The sequence below is a fragment of the Sorghum bicolor genome, chromosome 1, assembly GCF_000003195.3.
Source record: "Sorghum bicolor cultivar BTx623 chromosome 1, Sorghum_bicolor_NCBIv3, whole genome shotgun sequence".
NCBI lineage: Eukaryota > Viridiplantae > Streptophyta > Magnoliopsida > Poales > Poaceae > Sorghum > Sorghum bicolor.
The window spans coordinates 58,796,003-58,818,733 of record NC_012870.2 but is presented as its reverse complement, the minus strand read 5'-3'; the positions used below and the strand labels follow the sequence as shown (position 1 = coordinate 58,818,733).

The following is a 22,731-nucleotide window of genomic DNA, read 5'->3' as shown; positions in this document are numbered from 1 at the left end:
TCGTGAATGGCTCACGAGCTAGATCGAGTTAACCGAGCTAAAGTGTTGGCTCAACTTATTTAAAAAAAAAAATTCAAACTAGCCAAGCTTGAGCCGAGCCACTAACGACCTAATCGAGCGAGTTAGCGAATTACGAGTTTTTTATTCAAGCCTAATTAGCAACATGTGCGATTTGAACATAGTGGCCTCAATCATGTGAATGATGGACACAAAGCATTGATGTGGCCTAATACATCCAACAGCCATGTGGACATCATTGACACAAAAATATGGCCGAACAAAAACATAGAATCAAGCAAGCGTCAGACATAAAAAATAATTTAAGGTACATGCAAAGGTCATGTTTGTTTGCCTAGACACATAGGTATAATCAAGCAAGCACTTGACAATTAATATATAGGTCTAGTTGCACATAAGTATTTACAGTAAGAACATTGAACATATGTAGAAAACTAAGACATCAACAGAAAACCAACTAGTGCAACCTCCTAGTTCTTTTCATCATCATTGGCCTAACTAGATCTCCAACACTAGAATGTTTCTTGTATACCTCATGTTGATGTAAGGACCAAAATAACAAAGTGAATAGAGAAAGACGAGAAATGAGACCTGTAGATCGGATCTATCACCTCTGCCGCGGCACACAACCGACGCGGATGCTAATGCCACCGTGCTCCACCAGGAAAGCCCCCCCGCCTAGCCACCAAAAGGACACCTGAGCCACCATAGAACATTGGGGATCCTCTACTGTCGTCGCCGTCGCCGCAAGTCCAACAGGCCCAAATTTGTTTCCACTTGTAGGGGATATCCAATTTAGGTCAACCTGTAGGGCATCCACATAGAATAGAACACAATAATGACTCTAAATAGATATCAACACATCCAGGCGTCTAGCGCAATGGCAGGCTGTTCCATTCCTTGGCCTAGATCCTAGGTTTGACTCCCAGGTACCCGACTTCTTTTTGAGAAAAATTAAACCTTGACGACAACCACTTTCACAAGTGACACACAAGCTATCAGGTCCCATGCGTCCCTGTGGGACCCATGGTAAATGTGACACGTATATGCCGCTAGGTCTTATAGATTAAACTGCTACATCCCATAGGTACACGTCATATGGAGAAAGGTCCCATAGGTACACGTCGATGGAGAAAGAATAGAGCGGAGAATTTATAATGAATTGTAAGAAACATGGATGAGTAACTACAGGTCCCATAGGTACATATCGGATGGAGAAGGGTCCCACATGTACACATTGAGACTTTATGACAAAGCGGTGTTCGTTATAGTTGTAAAACCATTCATCACAAATGAGAGATCTTGGGTCCCACAGGTAGACGTCGGATGGAGAAAGGACTATACGAAGATTTATGATGAAGTGTTGTTCGTCACAGTTTGAAAACTATCCTTCACATATGTGTAATTAGTTCAATGATGGAGTTCTATTTACCATAGTTCTAAAGGAGATAAACCCTGCGATGTTCTTGACATTTTTTGTGACGACATTGGCTTTCGTCATAGATACGAAGGGCCGGAGGATCATCACCAATGATCCATGACGAAACAAAAATATTCATCATAGAAAGCGATCTTCTATGACAGTTTTGGATTTGTCATTTGTGTTTCCGTCACAGATGTGCAGATTTCAACTAGTGTGCAAAGGGGCATAGTAAAGAGAGGTGTAACCCAGTGAAATTCACTGGTCCATTGCATAGGATACAGTGCTCCTAATGCGGCCATCCTTTGCTTCTGCAGATTACCTGCCGTTAGAATTATTTCATGCATGAGGATCTATGCATGAACTTTGCATTCATTCTCTGCTTGCGCCTTCTAGATGTGGTTCTGCTGAAATTTGTGATGTGTTCCTCGGAATTGTATCCTTCAGTTGTCCACTTCCAAGTAATTGAGTCTTCCATGTTAGGCTGCAGTTGAACATTTTGTAGTTTGACCCAAAGTCCATTGAATTCATGGATTTGTATGGATGTTTTGATTCATGTCCGTGGTGATCTGATCCAATTTCTATTGTGCAGGGCGGGCCGTCTCTTTTGTAGGGCGGACCGTCCTGTTTTTTGTATGGACCCAAAGAGCTCTCCAAAATCTTTTGAGGTCTGACACCCCATTCCTCCCAATTCTTTGGTATAAAAAGGTTGGCCAATTGACCAAGCAATTGCTCCCATTTGCATTTTTCTCTATGTCGGAAGAATTAGTTCTAGCAATACTTAGCAGCTATTCACGTAAGATAAATCACATGGTAGCACACGAGACATAAGATTTATACCGGCCCCTAGTCTAGTTGGGGATGATGCTTCTTCTCTGAATGCTCGATTATAGGGGCTATTGCGTGTAGCTATGCATACTAGAATGTAGAAGATGGGATCCCGATTGAGGGCCCCTACCACTCTTTGTATAGGTCAGGGGTAGGGTTATAACAACGATCAGCTTAAAAGATTGGTTTCCTAGATGTTAGATAGAATATGCAACAAAATGATTCTAGTCTATCTTCGAGATATGACGGCTCTGGATGTCCTCGATATGACCTGATCTTCAAGCTGGTGAGTTATTTTGGCTTTCTTGGGCCTCATTCCTTAACGTCTTCAGTCTGGTCGATATGCGTGGTTGAATATATGAGCGGTGCAGATACCCTAGGCTCATATATCTGACACTCTCCTTTCCAGAGAAATGATTTTTTTTTTGTCAATTTTCTTACTTGCCCATATCGCTATTCGCTAGCGGGAAGACTGTACGGTGACAGGTCGGCATTGCAGATAACACACCGTGGTGACCAAGGTTAACATGCGTGTTCTGTTTAGCATCTTGCCTTTCCATCCTGACAGTCTCCGTCTCCGTCCAATGCATTCAATAAGTGGTTGAATGTGTACTTTCTGATTGAAGGTCGATGTCTTGGCATCTACCAAATAGACGCCCTGTGTAGCATATTTTTTATTACCAAAGACAGGTATACCACATAGTCTCTAAAAACTCGGAATAACAGAGGCATTGGATCAGAGGCAGGTGAGTTGTGATGTCTCTGCCTCTATTAACCTCCTACAATTTAGAAATATTTATTGCAGTATTTCTAGCTATAAAAAGTTATATTATGGTACTTAGAATACCACGGAGACCTTGATTTTCTCAAATTTACATGTATTGGTACTTAGAATACCATGGAGTCATGGAGACCTTGATTTTCTCAAATTTAGAAGTACTCATTCATATGAATTTCAAACAACTCTAGTATCTTTTATTTCTTCAATAAAGAAAATAAATTAAATTATCAATAGTTTGGTTAAGGAATACATGTGATTAGCTGTTGGTTTCTATACAGATTAGAAAGAGAAATGTCTAAATAAAGAGCCTACATAATATGTATAAGAACAAGGTTTTATTTTGCAAATTACACTGCACAAACATGCATGCACATTCACCTTATGAGCACTTCATAAGACTGGGCCGATAGATCTCGAAGTTGACAAAGCTATTATATTTTAATTAAAAAGAATTAGTTAGTTGAAATTAGGATTAAATTAGAAAAGGCTAAATACATTTTTATCCACGAAGCTAGTGATTGTTTTATTAGCTCCGCCTTGTTATAAATTAAATAATTGTAATAGGTGAAGTGCTAAAGTTTAGTCAAGGTACCAAATATTGGTACATGTTTTATTTGTTCCAAACTATAAATTTTTTTTATTGGGTATAACTTGACGTACACACTCCACACACTTATACCACACGTGTGCGCGTCTTTACACACACAAAGAAGAGATTGGAAGGCATGTCAGATTGGGAGGCATGTCGTCTTTGGTGCGTGGAAAGCGCACAATATCACTGAACGCTCGTGCACGCGTACATGTACCCTAAAATTTCCAGAAAAATTCTAGAACAAGGTGCGACCACCGGGTTCGAACCCCGTGGGTATCGCACCACAGGCCCATTTACACTAAGTCTTTTCTTGGTATCTAGATATAGCATATATCAAGGTATATGAAGCTATGTATGTGGAAAAACTAAAACGAGTTATGTTTTGGAATAGAGTGAGTAGCTTTGTATAGTTTTTAAAATAGTCCTTGTCACTGAACAGTACCACTGAATGCGCGCGCACGCTGTACTCTAAAATTCCTGAAAAAACTCCAAAAAAAGGTGTGATCACTAGGGTTCGAACCATGGTGGGTATCGCACCACAGTCCCATTTACATTATAAGTCTTTTCTTAGTATCTAGACATAGCATATGTATGTAGAAAAACTAAAATAAATTATGATTTAGAACAGAGTGAGTAGCTTTCTATAGTTTTGAAAATAGTCCTTGTATATATATCTTTGTTTCCCTGAACCTGAATATTATGGACACGCGTCAGCCTCTCAGAATTTAGGGCGACATGGCCACTTCGCCAGATCACGTCGCCAGATCACGGTGGAACATAGAATTGATATAGTTTATTCTCTCTTTCTCAAAATAAAAACATGAATATTCTTATTGATAATTAAAAATGGAAATATAAATCCACATCATCAATACAATGAATAATAATGGTACAGGAAAAAGAATTTGTAACAAACTTATTCTATCGTGCAACAGCCCAACATGTCGGCCATTGGAACCGATGATGATCAAGTAACAACCGGCCGGAATCGCGAGATGGAGCGTCCATCAGCTCATCAGCTTATAATTAGTTAGTAGCAAGTGAAGTCCTCCGGGCAAATCTTGCCGCAGTTATTGAGGATGAGACTCAGGCTAACGGGCACGTTGAGGTGGATGCCGAGGACATTGGCCTTGATGGCAGTGCAGAGGCACAATGCGGCGTCGAGGTCCACCAGCCCCTCCAGCAGCGGGCAGCATTCCTGCTGCGGGGGCAAGCCGACCTTGACGAGGCCCAGCACGTTGGCGCACACGCTGAGCTTGAGCGCGTCGATCGGGCAGCGCCCACCATGGCTGTGGGTCGGCGGCGTTGGCACGACCGGCGGTGTCGGGACGACGGGGCCTGAGCAAGAGGGTTCGCAGCCGTGCGCGGAGGCAGCCAAGAGGAGGCCGAGGGCAAGGAAGAGAGCAGCCTTGGGAGCCATTGGTGATGGATTATTACTACTACGGCGGTGTGAGCAGGAAGCTGTGCTGCACTGCGTGCTCTTGTGCTTTGGGATGGTTTTCACAGGGTGTTTGGCATGGTTTTTATAGCTAATCGATGGTGTGGAGGGAGATGCTTTCGTGCTTGGCAGCATGCGTACATGAATGCTGCAAAGCATGTGTGATTCAATCGATTTGATCCTTGCTTGGTTGTCTCTGGACGCGCCAGTTGTTAGGGGGAGATATGACAATTTTCCTCCATGTGGAAATACAGAAGCAAGTTGAACAGTCATGATAAATTCACGTCACAAGAGCTATAGCTAGCTCGTGGTGGGTCAGGACTCTTGCCATCTGGTAATTGCCTTATCAGTGTGCATCATACGAGTAGAGTAGAGGCACGTTCTCTACCGTCCTAAATAAGGGGATATAAAAGGAGGTACCACTTATTGCAACTTATGAGGTATCTAAGAAAATATATTATAGGCATTAAATTTTGGTAAATCTCAGGTTTAATTTTAAAAGTATGTTATTGACCAGTGAGAAGATCTCTAGGAGACTCTTTTTTTCCTCTCGATCACACAAAAGGTTTGTGTGTCTTTGTATTAAAATAGAGGAAAAATTTAATACAACACGCCTTAGAGGGAGGTGATCAGAAAAGATGTACATGGACGCTCGGACCTTACCTAGCGTACTGAGAGTTATACTGTTACATTGGACACTAATCAGCTTGAACTACAATGTCGGTTGGGAGCCTATGCCCGGGCTACCGAGTGGCGGTGGCGCTGCTTGCGCGGACCCATGTCGCCGTCTAGTAGGAACAACTCGCATAGCGCCTGCATATTATCAGGTCCCATTGAAGGTTCCATCGCATACCTTTAAGGTTCATGTCAAAGGAGACAACATCCCACTGGTTAGTCCCAGACGCTTCAAGGCAAGGTGCTCACCTCATTTGGATGCCAAGATATGTGATATGCTCTATGCCGCTATGGCCTACTCCTCTTATGGAGCGCGGGTGGCATACGTTTACCATGGGCTATGACATCGGGTAGCTCCAGGAGTACGTGGCGGCTGCATCAGCTTTGTGATTTGCTCAGTGAAGCACTTGAAGCGTGTAATGGCAGATGTTGTCTGAGGGGATGGAGTGCGATTGATAGCATCTGTGGCATCTACAACTGTCGCATCTCCCGAGGTGGCTACAACGACTAGCGCTAGGTCAAGGCGTGTCTTAACTAGCGGCATGACTTGTGGTGACTCCTTCACTGGCGACATTGGAGGTGAGACCGACGTCCACCGGTAGCCTTCGCCAGATAGCGAGTGTCCACCGGCCTAGAGGCGTATGCATCTTGAGAGACCATAGCCGACGCTGACAAGACCCTAGGTGTTGGTGCTTCTGGTAGGCTCATGACAAGCGAGGCGGCAAGCTCGTCCAACATAGGGTTGACCCGGCGGGTCCCCGAACACACGCACAACTCCAACACCAGCGGATCTGGCTTAGGAATGCACAATGCAACAACAGTGGTAGCGGCATTGTCGGCGCAACCAGCAGATGTGTCCAATTTGATGACCCTCGCTGGCTAACTCCAGCGTTGCCATCATCGTTGTTGACTTCCATCGATGCCCCCCGTGTCACCCTGCATGGCCCCATCTGAGCCGCCATGTGGCGGGTCCTAGGAGGCCCGTGGGTTGCCACCGTAAGTGGAGTGGCATGGCCAGCCGCCACTCGTTGTCATCAATGTTGCAACTTTCCTAGGCTGCTTGCATTTTCTGGCAAGGTGGCGGAAGCCGTGGCAATGGAGACAACAATGTGGCAAATGGCATGTCGCTACTTGATGCGAGTAGGAAAGGCGGTTGAAACATCAGCTGTGAAGCTCCATAGGGATCTCTAGGCCTGTACAAGTTACTTCGCAGCCGAGGCAGTAGTCGGTCGCGTCTCCTACCAGTGGAGGATCTCCCGCCATCATCAGTGCTAGGGATGGAAACCCATCCGTGGTGACCAAGGCGTTGGCAGGTGGGGACATGGCCTTCCATAGTTCGAGCATGCAGACTGCACTCTATCTAGGCACACGCCCAGCTGCACTTCCTCCATCTTCACCTAGGTCCTTGCCATCCTGTGTCTGCAACGCCACATCCCATAACCATAACCAAACTAGTTTAGGCGTGTCGCAGGGATGCAACTACTGGTTTGGTTGGCCGATGAACAACATCTAGTATGGTTGCTAGGGGTCGTTGTCAGAATCCTTGCCGTTGTTGTCTTCATCCTCGTCCACCCATTGATGACACTTCCTGCGTCCTCCATAGGTGAACAGAGCCCTATCAATGAGAGAGTTGAGGAGCTTGAGGTGTCCGATGTCGCCATGGTAGGCCCAAAAGTCCCGGGCTTGGGCCCAAAAGGCGACGTAAAGTGGTGGTGGTCGTCGAGGGTAGAACTCCATGCGCCATCTGGTTGTTGGGGTGCCCAGGACCTATGCTAGGTGGTCACCTCGGCTGTGGGAGCCGGCCCCAGCGATGAAGAGGGCGGCGGTACATTGGATTTGCGTGGCAGCGTAGAGGGGGGTGGGGCACCGACAGTAGGGGCAGCCACTTGGCTGTGCCGTGGAGATGCTGATGGTGGTGGCAGCGGCCGTGTGCCACGCTTCCTAAAGCTAAATCCCGCACGAGGGAGAGGAGGGGAGGGGGCAGGGGAAGGGGAGGGAGGAGAGGGGAAGGTGGATGCGGCCTTAAGAGTGGTCGCCGATGGTGGCGGGGGGATGGGGCCACCTAGGGTGGCTTGACGCGCTCCTCACCGCAATCTACACGAGGGAGGTGAAGGCTGGAGGTGTTGGATGTAGAGGGGGAGAGGGAGAAGAGGGGACGGCGGGTGCCGGTGCGGGCACGGGCCCCGCCGCCGATGGCGGTGTGTAGGGGACCGCCAACGGCGGCTAGGGTTTGGGGGTTCGTGGGGGGGGCATGCTGTGGTGCTGCAGTTGTTAACCATAGGAGACACTCTTCTTTCACATGTTTCGGTGTTCCTTGAATGTGTGATCAACTTAAGCTCTAATGCAGTCAATTACATGTAACCCTATACTCTTAGAGTAACATTGTTGCATACACAGTTACATGTAAGCACTGTATATTATTAGAGTAGCGTGGTTGCATACAAATGAACACTTTTTTTAAAAAAAAAATCGCTGGGAGTACTTTTGAGGTTCTGCCAGAAAAATATATTCATGAGAAGAGAAAAGTGCCAAAATACAAAAAAAGACATACTACTAACTACAACAAAATAGACATACGTGTTGGCTTTCCCCATAACTTCGACTTACAAGGAGCGTCAACGGTCTTAGTGCTTTACATGAAAAAAACTGACATCCTCACCATGTGCCACCACAGCAGCATCGAGTCTATATTGTGCTACCACCGTGCACCATGAATGTATTACTTCCCATATCCGTTGTGAATATCTATGGTGGGCAAAAAGGTGGATGACTGAGGGGGTGTTTGGGTGGGGTTGGTAAAGTTTAATTGGTACTGTAGCATTTTTTCTTATTTGAAAATTATTGTCCAATCATAGACTAATTAGGCTTAAAAAATTCGTCTCGCAAATTACTCTCTAGCTGTATTTTTAGTTTCGTAAATAGTCTATATTTAGTACTTTATGTATGTGTCCAAACATTCGATGTGACGGGCGGTAAAGTTTATTAGAGGGAAACTAAACACGCCTGATTCTCTCGTAGTTCTGCGGAGAGGATAGATAGATAGATTGAGTATTGTTGATTGGACCAACCGCGAGCTGTTAATCAGACATCCAAAGTCGGTTTTGTATGGGTAACCATGCAAAGAACTTGCAAGTTAGAGGTGTCCAAGTTTTCCAAGTTAACTTGTCGAAGTCAGTTTTTGCGGCACCTATAAATTATGCCAAGTACACTGAGCGACTTGTGTATACCATGGATGCAGTGAGCTTCCATGTAATTTGGTACTGAGTTTCTAGGTTTAATTTTCATATCCGGTACTCCTTGCCAAAGCTGAAATTTTGTGAAGTGGTGTATGCTATTAAATGCCAAATGATTAATGTCCTGTACCAAGTTATTTCCGAATAAAGCTTGTTGCACCGTTATGTTCTTCCACTGATTTCAAAAAATCAAGGGCACCGGGTCCTCTGAGCATTCGCCATCCAAGCAGACCGAAACAAAAGGATGCTTTATTTTGATCCATCGCCAACTGTAATATCTGTGACTGCATTGAAGAGGCGACAATCTGACTTTGTTCATGGTAGTACCTTCACCCTAGACCAAGGCTTATTGTTAGAACTTAGAAGTATCATCTACTCCCTATATTCCAAATTATAAGTCATTCCAAGAATGTTGGAGAGTCAAAAGATTTTGAAGTTTGATCAAAATTATAGAGAAAAATACTAAGATTTGTAACATAAAGTGAGTATACTATATAATTAAGAAAGAATCTAATGATACTTAGTTGGTATCATAATAATAATTATTTTATTATATAAATTTGGTCGAACTTAGGTTATTTTGACTCTCTAAGATTCTTAGAATGATTAAAATTTGGAATGGAGTGAGTATCTAGCTACAGCGACCAAGTGCTCTAGAAAAACGCTGAAGGTTGAAAATTCATCAGCCCACCAAGATTGCTGAGGCGATGAGCTCGCTTCCATGCCATTTTCACTACCTTGGAATTTCTTAGTTTGTTGCTATTCTTCCATTCGCGGGAGAAGAACACCGACGTGATCGGCTGGAAGTTCTCCAGTGACAATATACATTTAGTTGCGAACGGCTGAAGAAATGTGACTCCTGAAATCACTGAATCCTCAGCCGGTCGGCAGTCGCATGTATGGAGCAGTCGGCAGTCCCACTACTCTCCAGCTGGGTTGCATGTGACGGTGTATTCTCATAATATCACCCGTGACGTCTGGTTGATCGCAGGGCAACCTTGCATAGCTCATGCTTGATATTTTGCAGTTCTCTGTGTTTGCTTTTGCTAACGGACGAAGCAGAGCTTGTAGCGAAGTACAATAATTCGGTGGTTAACGCGTCGTGGTGTGGACGATAAGCATAGTTCACGATGTGCTGCTGGTGCTGTTTTTTTGGCACCTCTAATTCGCTAATGAACAAAACAGAGTTCCTAACGAAGTACAAGAAAGGCGGTAATTAACACGTCGTGATGTGTGAGTACGGTTAGCACAAGTACGGGCTTAAAATCTGACAACTTGGTGTGAGCACTTGGACTGGCTAGTAGCGCTAACGCGGCAGGCGAGGAGGGAATATCGGCGCCATCATCCGGAAACTGATCGCCAGGCTTCATCTGTCAGCACTCCCTTTAAAAATTACAGGATTAGATTAGATATAGATATCTCTTCTCTACGATACGATGACCAAATCACAATGTCTAACTACCACTGAAATCAGACCTGCTAGCTGGTGGCCCAGATCGGACAAAAGTTCATGTATGGGTTCATTTCACACCGTCAGAACACCCACAATTCCTGTTGGCGGCATCAATATATACCGAGTATGCTAGAGTCTGCAGTGATCTAGCTTCACTGTCAGGTCATGAGCTTAGGACCCAGATAATAATAATGGATCCTTGTGACCCAGCAGTGAAGCGCCCTCTAACTGCTGTCTAGAGTCATGATCCCTGGTAGAACCATGACCTACAGTGATAGTGAGAATATCACTGCTAGGCCAATCTAAAACCTCTGGTGAGAACACCTAGTTGATATCAGTGGCGGAGCTCGCCTGGAAACGTAGGTGGGGCGAACTATGAACAATTTTTTTTAATAATGTTGCCCGGTGCCTGGAAATCAGTGGCGTTGCCTCATCCATGTGCTCACCTGCAGCCTACAGGCTGACGCGGTGACGCCGCCATAGCGAGCTGGTAGTAGCAAGCAGGAGCTACAACACAAACTAGGGGCGCGGGCACCCTTTGGGCTGCAGATAGGGCTGCCGGTGGCAACGACGTGCTATGGCCGGCAGCGGCGCAAAATGGTAGACATTAGTGGTTCTCGTGTGACGGTGGTGATGCGGAATCGTGGGTTTGAGAGCGACCACAAAAGCTAGCTATCGAGTGCTTGCCACTTGAGCTGCCCCATTGATGGGCTATTGGGCCTTAGCCTTAGCTTAGGCCTTGCTCAAGCCCTATCTTTATTTCTTCTCCACGTGAACACGTTCCCTGGCTCCATGGTTTGGCCGCGCCATCGGACACCATGGCTCGGAGATGCCGGAGGTAATGAAGAACATAGGGGTACTAGAGGCTCTCGGCCAGCAGTAGGTGGGGCAGCTGCCCCACCTTACCGTATGGGGAGCTCTGCCTGTACCCATGTTGTGAGTGGGGAGTGATTGTCAAGGAGATGATCGAGTTTTGGTTTTATTGTGTGTGTTGGACACTTGGACCAAACAAAGTGTGAGTGATGCTTGTGCAACTTTTCTCTTGGTTTGTGACGTGCAAGTGTTGAGCGTGTCATGGCGGTCGATAGCAATCGAGAATGCCAAGCGAGGAGTGCTGTGGAGATAACAGAGTGGTGACAGGTGTATGAGAAGACTTAGACCGAGGACTGAAGGCCTAGACCGAGGACTGAAGGCCTAGACCGAGGACCGAAGGCTAGAGAATGGACCATGGATGACTAGCATGTGAGCATGGGGACAAGCATGGGTACATGTGAGGACAGTGTTGACTAAACTCAAGGTGGCAATTGGACCAAGTCAAGGTAGGCGAGCAGAGTACTTGGTGACTAGTCAGGTCAAGGACAAGCGAGACACGCGTCAACATCGGGGAGGTTACATAGAGGCTGCACGACTCCAAAGGGTTTGACGGTTTCTGCCTCAAAAGCATGGGTGACAAGTTTGCCAGTTTAGGCCTGAAAACTGAGAAGTGACATATCGGTAGACAAGAGGCATCATCACAAAGCTTGGGTCAAGGAAAGCAAAATCATGAAGACATGGGTTTTGTTGGATGAGGGTGGAAAATTTTAGATAGCTTCTCCTTGGTGTGTGTGTATCTAGTTCAATTCTAGTACTAGGGCTAGTTTAGTAATCAGATATGAGAGCATATGAATTGGGGAATACTTGATGTATTACTCGATGAATATCAGTGCATACATAAGGCATGGTGGGGAGCCTTAGTCAGCAGGCCCATTGGCCAAAGGTTTATAGTCTAAAAAGTCACATACCTATATATATTGGAGATGGTTGGTGTTAGCTTTTAAAACCCGAGTCTTATTTGCTCTAGGTTAGCCATGTGCTGAGAGTGGCTAGCGTAGAGAGATTTTATCTCCTAATGCTCTATTTTTTTGAATCAAGTGGGAGGATGAGTGGAGGTGGATTGACCTAATTTGTACAGGTGAATTCATATATGGTTGGTTAATAGAATAATTTTTTAAATTCTCGAGTTCATCTTGCTCCTCCTTCATTTTTCTTTTTCTAAGTTTTTGGGATTTTTCTTGGAAAATTGTTCCTCACTTTTGGTTGCATTTTTTTTGAAGATCTTTGGGGAAAATTAGTGGTAGGACATGTGAGGAGGTAGCCCTATCATCAACTTGTTGGATTCCCTCACAAGCACCTCTAATTGATGGCTTTTACCAAATATCCCCACTCCCTACGGTTTCTTCATCTTTTGGAAAATAGTTCTTGATTTTTTTATCTTTATGAAATTTTGCTATCAAGATGAGTTGCACATGTTGTGTTGGTTCCATCTAGCTCAGAGGTGCTTTAGGTTGGATGAGGCATTTGGCCAAGTTCTTGTGAAGAATTTTAATTAGCTCCCATTCCTCGCCCCACCCTACCCCTCCTTTGTTGTTTTGGTCCTTCACCAGGTAAAATTATGCCAATGGTAGGTTGTGGATTGACCTGACAGTGGCAACACCATACCACTTCTAGTTGTGGATTGATCAAGTAGTGACCTATGTTGTTGGATCCACTTACCCCTATTCGATTCTCCCCTGTTGAATCGAGCTACCCCATTGCTTCTCGTTATAAATAGGCACTCTAGTAGTCCCATATATGGAGGAACTTAGCCAATGTCTCATAATAGCACATATAAGTTATTGCAGAGTGTCATGTTCATAAATAGCTTCATTCTAAGTTCTTCCTTCAAGCTTTTCTCACTAAGAAGTGTTTGTTACTCCCTCTGTTTTAAATTATAAGTCACTCTAACTTTTTTGGTTCATTCATGTTGCTATGTATCTAGACATAATATTATGTCTAGATGCAAAGCAAAACAGATGCATCAAAAAAGTCAAAGTGACTTATAATTTAGAATGAGAGGAGTACCTAATGGTGCAAGAGAGTTGACTTCATTGGTATTGTCGAAGTACCTATTCATTCTTCTCAAGTGGTATGTGTGTCCTTTCTGTTGGAAGCGCTATGTCTCAGGTACACTAATTTGTTAGATCTAGCAAGAAACAACATAAACTTCCATCTAGGCATACTACACATCTAGCCTTACCTTTGAATTGGCCAAACAATGAAAAGAGAGCTAGTAATCATTGATGGTAACAAAAATAATTGCTTTTAGTGTGAAGTCTAGCTTCCAAAATTCTTCCCACATTTTGACACCCCTTCCCATAGTTTTCCATTTCATCCATCAAAGGCTCTAAAAATACATCCATATCAACACCAGGTTGTGTAGGTCCAGATCTAAGAACGGTTAGCGATAGGTACCTTCATTTTTGACATCATGTACGAAGGTTGTAGATGGCCAAGATTACCGGCCATGTGTTGTGCTTGCTGCTCATGAAAAAAAATCATTCATAGGTACTCAATGCGAACCTTACATCCTTGGTTACTTAGCAAATTTAGAGTGTGTATCATTACAAAAGAGCTTTACTAGACCTAAAAGGCTCTTTTGGGCTTCGAGAGAAGCTCCACTCTTGCTCTACTCCACTACTAGACTACTACTCTATATCTAAGCTAAGCTAGGAAGCTAAAGAGAAGCTTGCAGAGCTTAGAAATGATTGAGGCACTTCTTCACTAAGCTCCACACCCACTATTTATAGTGTAGAGTGAGGGTAGGGGTATTTATAGGCAGCTAGGAGGTTGGTGGAGTGACTTGGGTGCCAGGTAGCCTAGTTAGGGCACCAGGCACCCTAGATAGGGCGTCGCCTAGCCCTCGGATGCACTGCCTTTGCAACCTTTGGCTCTGGTTGGCTCCCAGTGGCGGTTGTGAAGCTAGCACATTCAAAATTATGCAGGTAAGTCGGTGGAAGGCTCCCAAGTCTATGACATGGGCCCATGAATCCACCATGAACAAATCTTGTTTGTTGATCAAACTGACTTGAATGGATGCTTGTCATTGGCTCTATAGCAGCTCCCACAAATCGGTGGTGTCGTAGGGCTACCTGGGGGGCCAAGCGACACCCATGTGGGGCTAGGCGGTGTTGCTAGCTGGGCCCAAGGCCTCTTGTCACGTCCACTTGCTCCCTTGTTCCACATTTGTCACCGTTTTATCCTATTTTTGCTATATTTCTTGCATACAAATAATTCTACAAGCATAAGTGAAACTAGGTGAATTGCAAACAAAATTCTTCACATGATGACGATTAACCTCACTTCATCATGCTTTTGGGTGGAATGTTGATGGTCAAAACGGGTGTCAGTGACCATCAACAGTAGGGTTGTCACCACCTATTGACTACCACAAATAGTCAATAGGGCAAGCCACAACCACAGGTAAGTGCATAGTCTAGATACCACGTCTGCACTATATCTCACTACACTCTAGTTGTATACACACAGATCAACTAGAGCTCCAAGTAAAGGGCAACGATCGAGTGCAAAAGTTTCATACTACTATGTTAGGAAGCATACAATTGTGATTTTGTTAATAACCACTACAACACAACCAAAAGTATGTTGCATAAAGTAAATCACTTGGGCAAGTAGAGATGAAGATAAGTCCTATAAAATAGAATAAAGTCTTACTAAAAAGGGAAAATATACAAGAGGTATATCAGACTTCTAGAAGATTAATTTGGGAAACCCAAGAATAACTCACTACTAACTTAATTCCCACAGTAGACTGTCCTACTAAATACGAAGGTAGAAGTGGAGCTCTTTACTTAGAGTGGTGTTCATCTCTTGGAAGTGAGGGTACCCCCCATATATAGTGATTTTAATGTAGGCCCATGGATCCAAGTGATCTCCACCTCATTCATAGGATTAAATCAATGTAATGTCAATGGTTTTGATTATCCCAAGTTGTGCTTGTGCATGTTTACCAAGAGAGCTGGTAGAGTAATCCTAGGGGTCAAGTGACGCATATGAGGGTTGGTCGACCCCCTGATGCCGTGTGGGGCCTCCTCCTCCTCCTTTGGAGGAGAGGAGGGTCCACTCTTAATATGGGGATTTTTGCACTGAGCTTGGTCACTTGGGATCCTTGATACATGAGATGTAGGACCTTTAGTCCTTGAGAGATGCATATGAGCCATCCAGAGAAAAGCACATTTCACATCCAAGGACTATAAATGTTTGTCACTGATTTACTTGCATTGCCACCTAGATTTGCGGTAGTAGGCCCACTAGGGGGTTGCTTGACCAAACCTAGGGTCACCCAATCATATGGGGTGGATTCCCTGGACCCATTTTGCTCGATTTCCATTCCTACATAGATACAACTCCAATACAAGTGGGATTTTTGTTATTTAGACAAAATATGATCATATCATGCTCATTTCCTTTTAATTTCATGAATATTAATGGTTGTTTTCATGTTGTAAAAACATGTCATTTTTATCAATAACGCTCCTCAAGCGATCAATCATGAGGATGTACCACATCACCAAAGCAGGAATCCTTCTTTGTGCATACAAGTCAACTTATTTCTTTTCTTTTCTTTGGTGCTAATGCATTTTGAACTCTTTTTAGTCTTGTTTTTCTTCTTCCCTTTCAAAACATAGCCTCCATTCTCTTTCTCCGAACAATCTTTATTAGTCTTGTACATACTAGAATCGCAATTTGGGCAGCTCTGCAAGTCTTCTTAATCTTTATCGTGGAATGGGATATATTGGTTCCTACATGCGTGGGTCTTTGGACACCCATAGTCAGTGAACTCGTAAGCTTCTTTGCATGGTAGCTACTAGTAGGAACTTTTCTCTTTTGAAATGAGGTTTGCCAGAAGACGCAACAACTCAATGAAACTAGCATCAGACCAACTTTATCAAGCTTTCAACGTCAACAACCGAAGAATAAATCTCAATACCATCCACTCTTTGGTACAACCCTTGGACTCTTGATACAAATGTTTCTTTGTTGTCGTATTTAGGGCATACCTTTCACAATGAATGATGAGGACTTCTAACAACACTACAACAATGCTGCAAAGAACTCCACACTTGTTCTTTATTGTTGACATGGTAATCGTCATCTTCATCACCACCTTGATAACATGATCCATTTGTGGGCAGTGGTGTTGTCTCTCAATAGCCTCATTTGGCCCCTCAAGTTCCATATTTGGTCCCTGGACAACGGTGTTGTCTGGGTTGCCAATTGCACAAGATGCGGAACTACCCTTTCCATGTTTGGTCCAAATCATCATATAACCCTTCATGAAACCTAGGCAAACTAAATGAAAAAGATCTATTATGTGTCAGCAAATACAACAACATTTTCATAAACATCCAATCGAAATGATGGATCAATTCTTGATAAGTTACACATCCTTGTCCTTTCCATCTTAAACGACAAAAGATTCCACCGATAATTATTAATTAAATCAAATCATAAAATAACATTACAATAAGAAAGAGGCCTCCATATTTTTTAAAAGAAATATTTGCTCAATTGTCTCAAAAAACATTCTTAACAAACAGTATAATCAGTAACACATAATTTAACATATAGGTGTGAATAATTAATTAAACCATATTAAGAAATAAATTTATAATCTAGTCGAGATTTAGTGAATATTATTTCACACAATTTAGAAAATATTTTTTCCTAGAAATATGCATGTCTTTTTCTTAATTTAGTCATTTGAATAAACATATACTAATGTGTAGTTGAACATATGAATAATTAATTAATATATTTTAATAAATAAATTCACCATCTAGATCTAGATCATGAAAATCTAGATTTAAATAAATCATGAAAATCTATGGGTCCAAAGGTTATGAAGTTGATATATAATGAAAGAAATATGTGAAGCTACCTAATACAATAACTAATACGGTGTTAGAACACCTAAACACAATGATTTCTCTCTCTCCATACACAAACAATGCAAACCAAGACCTAATGAGGTCACCAATTATGGAGCATTCATTCAGAAAGACATAGGACAGGCATTAACTAACATTTTGAGCAATTGCCTTTGAAGAAATGGGGACCAAAATCTCCCCCTTGCATTTTGCATTTTTGGACATTCAAGGATGCCAACAATCGAAGGTGGCTTGGTCTATGTTGTAACACCTCAACCCGTTAGAAGCCTATAGTAGTTATAAAATTGGCCCATATATGGCACATGTGGAGTTGTTGTTGTTAGGTTTGGTACCACCTTGGAAGTTTAGGAGGGTGAGGGCTAGCTTATAACCCTTGTCGTTACAAACGTAGCACATCTAGGTTAAACCTTTTACACAAAGCGAGGACGAAAATATAAGTGAGGTGCTAGGTGTATGCAGGCCCGTTCAACATGCGTAGCTAAGACATATAAGTAGTTTTGGATGTAGGGTGTTACAAATGATGTTTGGAGCATCAATCCTTGCTGCATGTGCCAGTGGAGGGGGTGTACCAAGTGGGAGGGCATCGTTATTTAAGGGGAGGATGCGGAGCTAAGACATATAAGCAGTTTTGGATGTAGGGTGTTACAAATGATGTTTGGAGCATCAATCCTTGCTGCATGTGCCAGTGGAGGGGGTGTACCAAGTGGGAGGGCACCCTTATTTAAGGGGAGGGGGGTTGAACGTAACACCCCAGTTGTTGTTCATGGGTTAGTTACCATCTTGGAAGTTTAGGATGGTGAGGGCTAACTTATAAGTCTCTGGGTTAACCCTTTTACACGCAGCGAGCACAGAAGTGTAAGTGAGGTGTTACGCGTGTGTAGACATGTTCCATATAAGCAGTAAAATTGCCAGTATAAATATATCCACACTGATGGTAGTGGGTAGCCTTAAAGAAAAATCGTGTATAAAATTGTACATCCTAGATTTACACCGGTGGCCATTTAAGCTAACCGCTAGTGTACACTCAATTTACATTGGCAGTATATAGTTAAGTGAACTACCAGTGTAAATCAAGGATTTACATTAGTGGTTTTCTTAAGCCTACCATTAGTTTAGGTGTATCTGCACTGGTCGTTTATAGCCATGGGCACACACGTGCACGTCTGTTTCTACTTGCTTCTGCTGCCAGTAAAAAAAATAGGCATCATTAAAAAATCGTTTCTGTACTATTAATTGGAAGAAGAACGAGATTAATTTGGTGCTTGATTCTCAAGAGAGAGATAGGATCAAGAAGTGATTATCTCATATATAGGCATATAGCTCAAGAAAAACAACCAAACATATAGTCTTGGCAAGCTAGTCTAAGCTCATCATAATCATAACGAACCAACAATGCAAACAGAGCTAGTCTTGGCAAGCCAGTCCAAACTCATCACAGTAACCTCACATACACTGGACCTTGCTAAATCTGGTCATGGCTACGTTCGAGCCAAGCTTAGGATAAACCATCAAGCAACCCAACTCTCCATAGGCATATATATAAACTGGTTGGCCGAATCAGTATGTGCTTATCGTATTAATATTATTGGATATATGATTGCATGTCGTAATGGGTTGTTTGTGTTGGACGTTCGCGCGCAAGGGCCAAGGGAGCAGCAGCGCAACAAGTGGGACGCGAGGCACTACGCGTTATCTGGTTCACGGGTGCGGAATCTAGGGGCATCGGTTGAAGCTTACGTGGTCATGACTCGTGAGCACATATTCGTATCACATCGATGATCGGGTCTTCTATGTACTGGTGCGTGTTTGGTCTGTAAGCGGATATTCTGAAGGAAATGAAACATTCATTTAATTCCCCCATGATCTGTACCGGCACCATTATTTGTCACAGTTGTAATCTTCAACGTTGCAGTGATTAATTTTTGTCGAATGTATATACATACTCCCTTTTTTTACATATCAGATTATTAGGTTTGTCCTAAGATCAAGCATTGCTATCGTTGACCATCCATTTCGAAAATTTTTTATAGTTTTACAATCTATAGACTGTGTATAATGAAAGTGTTTTTCATAGTGAATCTAAAAACATATATCTTATATCATGAATCTCTATAATTGTTTTTTTGGAAATCGATGGTTAATGATAAAAATGTTTGACTTAGAACAAACCTAATACGACACATAAATAAAAACAGAGGGAGAGTAAACAAAATAGTAAAGCTAAACATCACTCGCCTGATTTAAGACCTCATATTAATCAAAATTTTCTGCTTGATCTAAAATGCCATGCTAATTCCAACAAGACTAAAGTTTCGTTTAGCCTTCAATCCAGGGGGATTGCAAGGAATTGAGGATTCCATCCCCTAGCAGAAGTCAAAATCTTCCTTAATCCCTTCTAATCCTCTCAAAGTGGAGGCTAACTGAACAAAACAAACCCTTAGGCCTCTTTTGGATGCACTTGTACGTATCTAATCCACCTTAATCAATGTGCATTGGAGCAGAAATTACACTTCGACTCAAATCCACTCCAATACACATGAGTTGTGCATCAAACAAGATAGTGGGAATGATTCACAAGGGACACGTGCCATTCATCAAGATGCACAGAGGGGTTTTTCTTTCATATATATATATGCACAGAGGAGTTTTCTTTCATATATGCAGAAGTATTATTCATCACTGTCTCACTGATTTCTAATGTTATGATCTATAGGTTAATATTGTGGCATGATTATTGATATCTCAAGAAAAGAGACCAAGATATATATATATATATATATATATATATATATATATATATATATATATATATATATATATATATATATATATATATATATAAATGGGTACCGGGCCATCTATATATCACTATCTCATCACGTGTTACAACAGCTTTTTGTAGGTTTAAAACTATGACCATTGCTCTTAGCGTTATTAGCAATTTATCAAATGAATTACATACTCAATTTTATCAAAAAGAAACTACTTCTTCATTTATTGACCGAACCATTACAAACAGATCATGACTCATGAGAACAAATCAAGAATACATTGTAACAGCGATCAGTAATTAACTGATCACCCCAGGCAAGGCATATACATGCACACGTATAAAGAGACAAATAATCAAAATAAATAATTAAGCTGGAACTGACAGGAAGATCTCAACCACAAATTAAGCAAAGCATCGTATCATATCATGCCACGGAATGATGATTGATGAACTGCGGCCAGCGATGGATGACGATCAATTGATCATCTATGCGCAGTGGAAATCGTTGGGGCAGTTCTTGCCACAGTTGTTGAGGATGAGGCTGAGGTCGATGGGGAGGTTCAGGTTGATGCCGAGGATGTTGGCCTTGATAGCGGTGCAGAGGCAGACGGCGGCCTCCAGGTCGACGAGCCCATCCAGCAGCGAGCAGCACGGCTGGTACGGCGGCGAGCCGATCTTGGCCTTCACCAGGCCCAGCACGTTGGCGCACACGCCCAGCTTCAGAGAGTCCCTGGGGCAGTGGTGCCCGCTGGGCGTGGGCGTCGGCGGCTTTGGGGCCGGTGGCGGCGGGCAGTAGGTCGCGCTCGCCACTGCAGCAAGGACCAGGCTGACAGCCAGGATGAGCGCCGCTCTTGCAGCCATGGCGATCGAGCTGATTGCACACACGTAGTAGCTAAGCTAGCTCGAGCTGCTGCTGCTGCTGCTAGTGTGCTGTATTGCTGTGTGGGAGTGCGGGTGTGCATGGCCAATGGTATTTATAGATGCGAGATGGAGCGACGCCATGTGGTGCTCGAGCTGGCCCCGTCTGGATCATTCCGCTTAGCGCTTATAAAATGTCGCTGGGATTTTGGACGTGAGCATGCCCGTGAACCCAGTGATTAATTCGTTGAACTGTGTAGGGTTGGTACGACTCTATGTATTATTCGCTTGCATGTTCTGTCCAGATCACATATATTCCTTCGTGTTTGGTTGCTGGATTTAGCATGTGAGTGAGACCTGCAATTGCTACCGGCACCGTTCAGGGGTTCAGGTCGTCAATTTTCAGATCCAGCCGTAGGAAGGAGGGTTGGAGATTAGATGATAACTTTCCGCTAGCGAAAATTCAATTGCATGCTTCGCCTCTCTGTCTGTAGTCCGTCCAGCAGCGACTGCGACCCTTCGTCACTGTCACGTGGCCCGCTAAAGCCCCGTTCGTTTCTCATGGAATGCAGGTCTGAAATGATTCCAGCCAGGAACATTGTGTAAATTTATACTATTTTTATCATCAGGAATGAATCCATCGGGAACAATAGTTAAACGAACGAGCCCTAAGGCAGCTCACGAGGAGAGCCGGGCTTGAAAGCCCGGTTTGCTGCTGCCGCTCGTAATTTCGCGTCGTGAGCCGAGCACTGAGCCCCTCGCCGGCATGAATCGACCTGAGCAGAGGTCGAAGACTCACACGAATCGACCGGAGGAGAGCTTGAAGATGCAGATCCGCCTACGACTACTGCTCTACGCCGGCGACGGCCAACGCCTCCTGCAAGCCCTGAGCCACCAACCCACGCTCAAGATCTGCTCTAGTCAGATCCGATGGGAGCGCTAGATATACCGGCAGAGGGGGCGCTAGTGATTGACAGATAATCACTGCTTTTGACAAAAAATACTGTTGGTTGATAAGCCATGGCAGAAAGAAAGTACTCTGTTAAGGTGTGATAGAAAGTATTGTTGGCTAATTTACTATGAGCAAAAAACACTGCTGACGACAAATTCGGTTCCTAAGCTCAAGTGAACTATTTGAGACTCTTTATTTTAGACTATACAAGACTTTTTGGCTATTCATATTCTAATATCCCCCAGTAGTCTCAACCGGAAGAGGAGCAAACATTGAGATTAGATCAGAAGTTGATGAAGATAACAATTGACAACCCTTAGTAAATATATCGGCATATTGAAGAGATGTAGCAACATGAAGAAGCCGCAAAGCTCCAAGGGCCACATGCTCTTGGACAAAATAGAGACTGATTTCCACATGTTTGGTCTTTGGTGATAAACTGAGTTTGTTAACAAATACACCGCATTGATATTGTCACAAATATAAGAGTAGCACGTGTTAACAGGCGACAAAGCTCACCCAAGAATTGATGAATCCATCGAGCCTCAACCACAGCATTAGCGACTTCCTTGTATTCAACCTCAGTGCTAGTCTGCTAGACTGCGAGAAAGTGTGTGTTGGCGCTTGGATTATCGCCAAGAAACACACAATATCCAGAAGTAGAGCGGCGGGTATCCAGGTAGCTTGCCCAATCGGCATCTAAGTAGACGATCAAATCACGGCCAGAGCTACGTTAGGGCGAAATTGGGCTTGCCCCCCCCCCCCCTTCTATGCCATAATTTTCAAAGGATTATGCTATATTTTGTATGCTTCTAGCGCACATGCACATGTGAAGACATGCATGTAGCATACTAGCGCACCTGCAGCTCTGCATATATTGTCATTCTCACTCACATCTTATGACCTTTCTGCATGACCAAGCTTCTATTCTTTCACATTTTTT

General features: G+C 43.5%; 2 protein-coding genes across 2 annotated transcripts; both read right to left on the bottom strand.

Annotated features, from left to right (window-relative positions):
• LOC8058113 (cortical cell-delineating protein) lies at positions 4,443 to 5,147 on the bottom strand. Its single transcript, XM_002464923.2, has one exon. The coding sequence runs from the start codon at positions 5,057 to 5,059 to the stop codon at positions 4,670 to 4,672; it is 390 nt and encodes a 129-aa protein (XP_002464968.1). The 5' UTR covers positions 5,060 to 5,147; the 3' UTR covers positions 4,443 to 4,669.
• Positions 20,172 to 20,993, bottom strand: LOC8058112 (14 kDa proline-rich protein DC2.15). The gene has a single exon (XM_002464922.2). The coding sequence runs from the start codon at positions 20,837 to 20,839 to the stop codon at positions 20,465 to 20,467; it is 375 nt and encodes a 124-aa protein (XP_002464967.1). The 5' UTR covers positions 20,840 to 20,993; the 3' UTR covers positions 20,172 to 20,464.